The sequence below is a fragment of the Apteryx mantelli genome, chromosome 22, assembly GCF_036417845.1.
Source record: "Apteryx mantelli isolate bAptMan1 chromosome 22, bAptMan1.hap1, whole genome shotgun sequence".
NCBI lineage: Eukaryota > Metazoa > Chordata > Aves > Apterygiformes > Apterygidae > Apteryx > Apteryx mantelli.
In genome coordinates this window covers 14,968,310-14,974,309 of record NC_089999.1, presented here as the reverse complement: position 1 = coordinate 14,974,309, position 6,000 = coordinate 14,968,310, and the positions used below count along the sequence as shown (strand labels likewise).

The following is a 6,000-nucleotide window of genomic DNA, read 5'->3' as shown; positions in this document are numbered from 1 at the left end:
AGCATGGCGGAGCAGGGAACCGGGCGCGGGGGTGTTGAAGGCCGGTGTAGGTAACGGTGTAGCGATGCCGGGCAGGGCGCATGCAGAGGTCCGGCCGCTCCTGGTGGCGTTCCCGGGCTGCGAGGCCGAGCGGCCCTGAGAGCACGGACACGCGCTGTGTGCGGAGCACAAGCAGGGAAAGACTGAGGCCAGGTGTGCTGCATGTCCTGTATTTTAAAGCCTCAATGATATAAGTGCACAAACGAAGTGCAGCTCCCTTTATTTAACTCTTTTTTTAATTCGAACTAGTGTATTTTCACCCCAATTTTTGAGGACTCTGCTCTCACGTGACCAAGAGCATCCTGCAGCAGGGCGGCGCGAGGCCTCGGCACTGCCTTGCTCGGTCCCGGTGCCGCTCCGGGGACGGAGCCAAGGGCAGGCAGAGGAGGGGTGTGGGGCCCGGCTGGTGCTGTTCCCGCTCCGACGCGAGCCGCCGGGGCGAGCGTAAGAGCAAAGGCAGCGTCCTGCTGCGCACCCTGCCCGTGTCGCATGCGGTAGGCCGCTTCGGCGGAGCAGCGTGCCGCGCTCGGCCCTGCGGCACCTTCCCCCGGGGCGGGGGCGCTCCGGGGGCAGCCACGGAGGGGTGGGGGTGGGGGGTCGTGGCTGCCCCTCTCCAGCCCCGGCGCCCCTCAGGGGAGGTGGCAGGCGCCGGCCTGGGCTGCCCTCCGGCCCAGGCTGTGCTCAGGTGATCTGCCAGTGGCCTGGGCCCTGCCTGGCTCCTGGCCTCTGCCGGCGCCACGCGTGAGGAGCGCTGTGCGAGGAGCGCCGTGACGTCCACGCGGCTCTGCCCTGGCCTGGCTGGGGCTGCCTGACACGAGGAGCCATGGCGGTGGCGCAGGTAAAGCCAGGCCGCAGCCCCTTGGCGCGGCCCCCCGGCCCTCGCTGCGTGTTCCCCCGTGGGGTCCCCCCTGCACCCCAGCCCTCACCGCGTGCGCCCTTGTGGGGGTCCCACCATGCCCCCCCGGCACGTGTTTCCCCTCGCACCCCAGCCCTTGCCGCACGGGTGACCCCTGCCCCCAGTGCCCCGGCCCTTGCTGCACGCGTCCCCCCGTGGGGTCCCCCCAGCCCTCGCCGCGCGGCCTGGGCGCCTTTGCCACAGTGGCACCTCCCGCGCAGCTCCGACGTGGCTGGCAGGGCCTGACGGCGCGCTCAGGAGAAGGAAGTGAGCAGGCTGCGGTAAGGAAAAAAGTGACTCGTTTTCTTAAAAGCTCGGGTGAAAAGTGTTTATCGGCGCTGAGGCGCTCACTGCCATCCTGGGCGGTGAGGCGGAGGGCTCCCCGCTGCCCCAGCAGTGCGGTGGGCGAGCGGGCAGTTCTCCCCGTCCGGGCGCAGGCGGGCGCCAGTAGCGTTTGCTGTGGTCATGACCCCGTTTCCGTCCCTTGCTGCTCGCCTTCTGGGGCGTCCCGGGCGGGGAGGGTCCCCAGCGTCTCTGCCTCCGCTGCTGTAAAGCTCTTGTCTCTTGTTTTTATTATTTATTTATTTTTATTTTTTAAACGTAGCTGAGTGCTACTGGGCTATCATCTCGGCACGTACTCTCTGGGCAGCCCCGTGAAGTTTCTTTTCCTCAGGGCCTCGTCCACGGTCAGGATGTATCTGTTGATCAGATCTTTCATCTCCTGGGTGAATGGCTCAAAATCCTTTTGCTTAGCACCCGACCGCTTGAAATTCCCATCCCTGTTGTTTTCCACACAGAGCAGCCGATCCTCCGTCACCGTCATATTTAGAAATTCCACCATTTCCTTCAGCTTGGGGATGAGGCTCTGCTTTAGGTCCTCGTAGTGGATGACAAGCAGGCGTTTTCCGTACTTCAACCAGTCCAGGACGTGGGATGCCCACCACGAGGCATAGCTGTTCACAAAATCGGGCCATTCTAGCAGAAAAACAGGAAAATGAGACAATGTTAGTCATGCTGTGTTTTAACAATTTCCCAAATGTTATCTTGGTGCAACGTGATAACGCTCTAATGCTGGTCTGAGCAGTGCTTTGCCATGTATCTTGAAGCAGATTCAGCTCTATGGTTTTTGTACCTTTTAATCTCCATTTCAAACTTAGTCTGAGAAAACAGGCAGGACCATTATTTGCTACATATGTGTGTGTATGCAGCACCTGGCACGATACCCTGCTCGTGGCTGGGGCCAGGGGTGCTCCTGACTTCGAATCTGTAGCACAGCAGATCTTCCGCATGCTTACCACCCTGCTTTGGGGGAGATCAGGGAGGGAAATAGGATTAACAAAACAAGGAAGGTTCTTCTGTTCCTGGCACGAGAGGGATTTAGCGTCACCTGCCAGGATCACCAAGACGTAATTTACAGAATCATTTTCCTGCCTTTGCCTTGGGCATTAGTGACACCTCAGTGTCTTCCATTTGCTGCTTCTGACCCTCAATTTGACTTTCTGAAGGTTGAGATAGTCCCAGCTGAAGATTTTGGGCTGGACAGAGAGCACTTATGGGTGCAATACAACAATTTGCAGTTTGTGGTACAGGGAAGCTCTTCCCTCTAGGCTTTTTCTCTTTTGAAAAGGATGTTTGGTTTGGTTTTAATGAACAGATCTTGGGTTGTGGGTGATGAAAGCTGATGTATGAACTTGAGAAAGAAACATGCTGTCACAGAAGACCTCCCTTCCCACCAAGCCTATGCGGTCTGTCGAGCCCAGCTCTAGTGATGCACAAGAAGTGCTGAATTCCCTCACTGCTGCATGGTTTGAATGCAGCAGTGTATTAAATAGGGAAATTACTGTTATGCTGTCCAGCTTGCCAGTCAAATGCATAAAAGAAGTGTGGCAGCCCTATTCTGAAGTCTTTTCATGTGCTCAGAGAGCACTGAATGTAAAGTCCTCTTATCACTACTATGTTTTATTATTCTTATTTATCTGTAGTACAGTAGCACCTTTGTAGTGCTGTAAAACTTCCTTCAGGAAAAGTCATGTTCCATCAAATCCCTGAAGTCTTAAATTAGATTCCTCACACTTGTTTCTTGCTGCAGGCGCAAATTTTCTTCACCACGCAGCCTGAGTAAATGGGCTGCAGACAGGGGTGTTGTACCTGGACATGTTTTCTCTGCCAAACAGCAAAATGGTAGCAATATTACTGTGTGGCTGCAGCTTCAGTGTTAGTGCTGTGTTACCGCCTCTCTGTGATGGTGGATTGGTGCGAGATTGCAGCTGTTCCCCAAGTGCGGATCCGAGTGCTTTTGGGGCTGATCTCAGCCGTGGGGGCACTCAAGCCCCAGTGAACTCGTCTGCAACACTTGCTCAGATTTTGGGATCCTGGCGCAATGCGTCATTCTGTCCCCAGTGTGCCAAAAAAATAGATCTCAAAATTGGTTTGAAAGCCATGCTAGATACCGCTCAGGTCATGCCGGCTCAGCACCTTACCTTTGCTCTTCCAGTTCCTGTCCGTCGCGTACCCCAGGTGCCCGGCGTATTTCCTGTTGAACTCTGCCATCAGCGACTTGTACGGGTTCCTTATCAACAAGATCGCAGAGTCGAACATCTCGATCTCTGTCTTGCCACTTTCATGCGTTTTCACACAGATAGTCCTTCTGCTTCTCCAGTGGTCTTTTTCTCCTTTAAAACCTGTTTTGTAAGGAAAGGATTGTTGTTTTTTTCACTTGCATTGATGTCTGTGCCTTTCACATTGTAAAACACAGTGTAAAATGTTGTGAGAGCACCAAATTTGTCATCTAGGACCTGGGGCTAGAGCTGGGTTTTATTCTTGGCCTTGCCCCTGAGCACCTACAAGGCATGTTCATTTTATTTGGTTTGGGATCATCTTTTTGTGTGTTCCTCTTTGCCTGCCATAACAAGGACCTTGCCTCTGGCTGAAGCCCGCAGCTACTAACTGCGATTTTGAGTGGGGATGTACGCTGGAAGCCAGGGTTTCCTCGTACGTTGAGGAGTTCTTGGGCAGCTAGCTGTGAAAGAGCGCTGCCCTTCACAAGGTCGGTGCGCGGTGCTTGCTAAATGTCATGCCTCTGCGGGAGACTGGCTTCTCCGAGTGAGCGGTAACACTTAAACTTAACTCATCTTCCATGTGCTACTGGAAAGTCTTGCTCTCGGGGTTCAGCCAGCTTTGTCTTTTGGGCCATTCGTTTACATGGGGAGCTGCATGTATGCACCTGCACAGCAAGACCAATGCAAGTGACTTTCAGATTTTGCAAAGTGCGTGTCTGGCTTTTCTGAAAGTATCTGCCTGTCAGGCTTAGCATACTTTTCAAGCAGTCTCCGCTCTCTCCACCATGTGAGCCCACTTGTTCCAAACATATGTTTAAAATTTATCAGATGCAATGATAGTCGCAGCCTTTTTCATTCCAAACAGAAGAATGTCAGAGCAATTAAATAGTCACGTCTCAAAAATGCTTTGTTTTCCCATCTCCCTGGGAACGGTACCTTTGTTGTATAGGGTTCCATCGAAGTAATAGCTGCCTGTGTAGTATCCTGTGGCATGTTCTATTAAATGACGAGCCCATGTATTCCCAGCCCCAGGAAAACTAGACAAAGCAACAAACACTTTGGATTTCGTGGTTAAGAACTTCCTATCTGTGCAGCGGGTGTCTGTAGAGTACAGAAGAGATTTTATTGTTAGCATTGTGGCTTTTTAATAATTCTACAGACAGCTCTTGATTACAGGGTTTATTGCTTCTTTTTTTATACTTTTATCAATACAAGGTATCAATTTGAGTCTAGGTGTGAGTCAGCTGCTTCCCAAAATTAATTCAGCCATAAGAGGCCAAAGAGATTATCCTCTGAAGAGGTTTTTCACTGGTTTTGTGTTAGGACATGCTTTATTGTTAGAACTGCAGCAAACTATTGTACTTGCCAGCAAGTTCTGATAAAAGGCCCTTGATGCCTGTTTGTTAACTGCTGTTTGCCTGGCAGGCCGACTCTTCAGTGAAAGCCTGAATGCGCGTTATACCTGTAAATTGCGAGTTTTATAAGGCAGGAGAAACCCCTCCTACTGAAATGAGTTTGAGTCCAGTTAAACCTCTTAGGCTGTGATTTTTCTCAAAAGGGCCTAAGGCAGTTAAAACCCAGATCACATTAATCTTCTGGGGGCTAGACACCTGATTTCCATACATGCTTTTGAAAATCCTACCCTTATTTCTCTGGGTGTCATCAAAAGCAAATGTAGTAAGAAATAGTAGTAAGAGTTCTTTGTGCCAGCTCGGTGCCAGTGGAGCTGAATGCACATGTGGGATGAGCGGTGATAAATGGGACCGGGAACCGGAATATGGGGATCCTTATTCCTGACTGCTGCGGAGGTGCCATGTGGCTCTGGGTATGCGCCTTGTTTTCTCCATCTGCAAAATATTTAACTTTTCCTGCTGGGGGGCTGTGCTACTTAATGAAAGGATGTTTGGAAAAATACCTGGAAAAATACACGTTTGAGTGTGACTGCAAGGGGGGATTTGGATAAGGGGTGTATTCCGCATTCGTACCCGTATGTAAGAGCGATCGTTGTGGCTAAGGCCTGCTGTGAACTAGAGGGGTTTTGCCTGCTGCGGAGCGCAGCGGCCGTCGCAGCAGTGGGCTCCGGCCCCGGCGCTAGGGAAGCTGCAGCCGTACCTTGCACCGGCGTCTGGTAGACCAGGCAGTGGCCGCTGGTGTTGTGCAGCCGGTGGCAGCGCGGCCCCTCCGCCCCGTCGTGCAGCGTGAAGTGCCTCGTGGGGTAGCCGCAGTAGCACTCCGTCCCTCGGATGACCGCCAGCGGAAACTCCTGCGAAAGGAGAAGTGGGTCAGCATGTAAGTGCCACCACGTCGACGGGCTTCAGGACAGCCTCCTACTATACAAAGAAAAATTAATCTTTGCAAGGCCACTGTTGGGATCAAAGCAGTGTTTGATATTTCATTGTAAAGCTTGTGTTTCGTGTACTGCTACTGACTTTTATACGGCTTTTTTTAAATGGCTTTTAGACAACAAGCTTGTCAAGCTTGAAAATTCAGAGTACTCCTTTTTCTTTA

The 6,000-nt window shown here is 52.3% G+C and overlaps 1 protein-coding gene across 2 annotated transcripts in view; it reads right to left on the bottom strand.

The window, feature by feature from the left end:
• Window positions 1-1,216: 1,216 nt before the first annotated feature.
• Window positions 1,217-6,000, bottom strand: part of WSCD1 (WSC domain containing 1) — a 36,697-nt gene continuing 31,913 nt past the window's right edge. Inside the window, exons 6-9 of one of the 2 annotated variants that reach the window (XM_067309555.1) lie at window positions 5,605-5,755; window positions 4,429-4,593; window positions 3,415-3,615; window positions 1,217-1,909 (exon numbers count right to left, since the gene is read on the bottom strand). In XM_067309555.1, the coding sequence (XP_067165656.1) occupies window positions 1,557-1,909; window positions 3,415-3,615; window positions 4,429-4,593; window positions 5,605-5,755 (870 nt within the window). In that variant the 3' untranslated portion in view covers window positions 1,217-1,556. The remainder of the gene's footprint in view (window positions 1,910-3,414; window positions 3,616-4,428; window positions 4,594-5,604; window positions 5,756-6,000) is intronic. The other variant, XM_067309556.1, reaches the window with a different exon arrangement.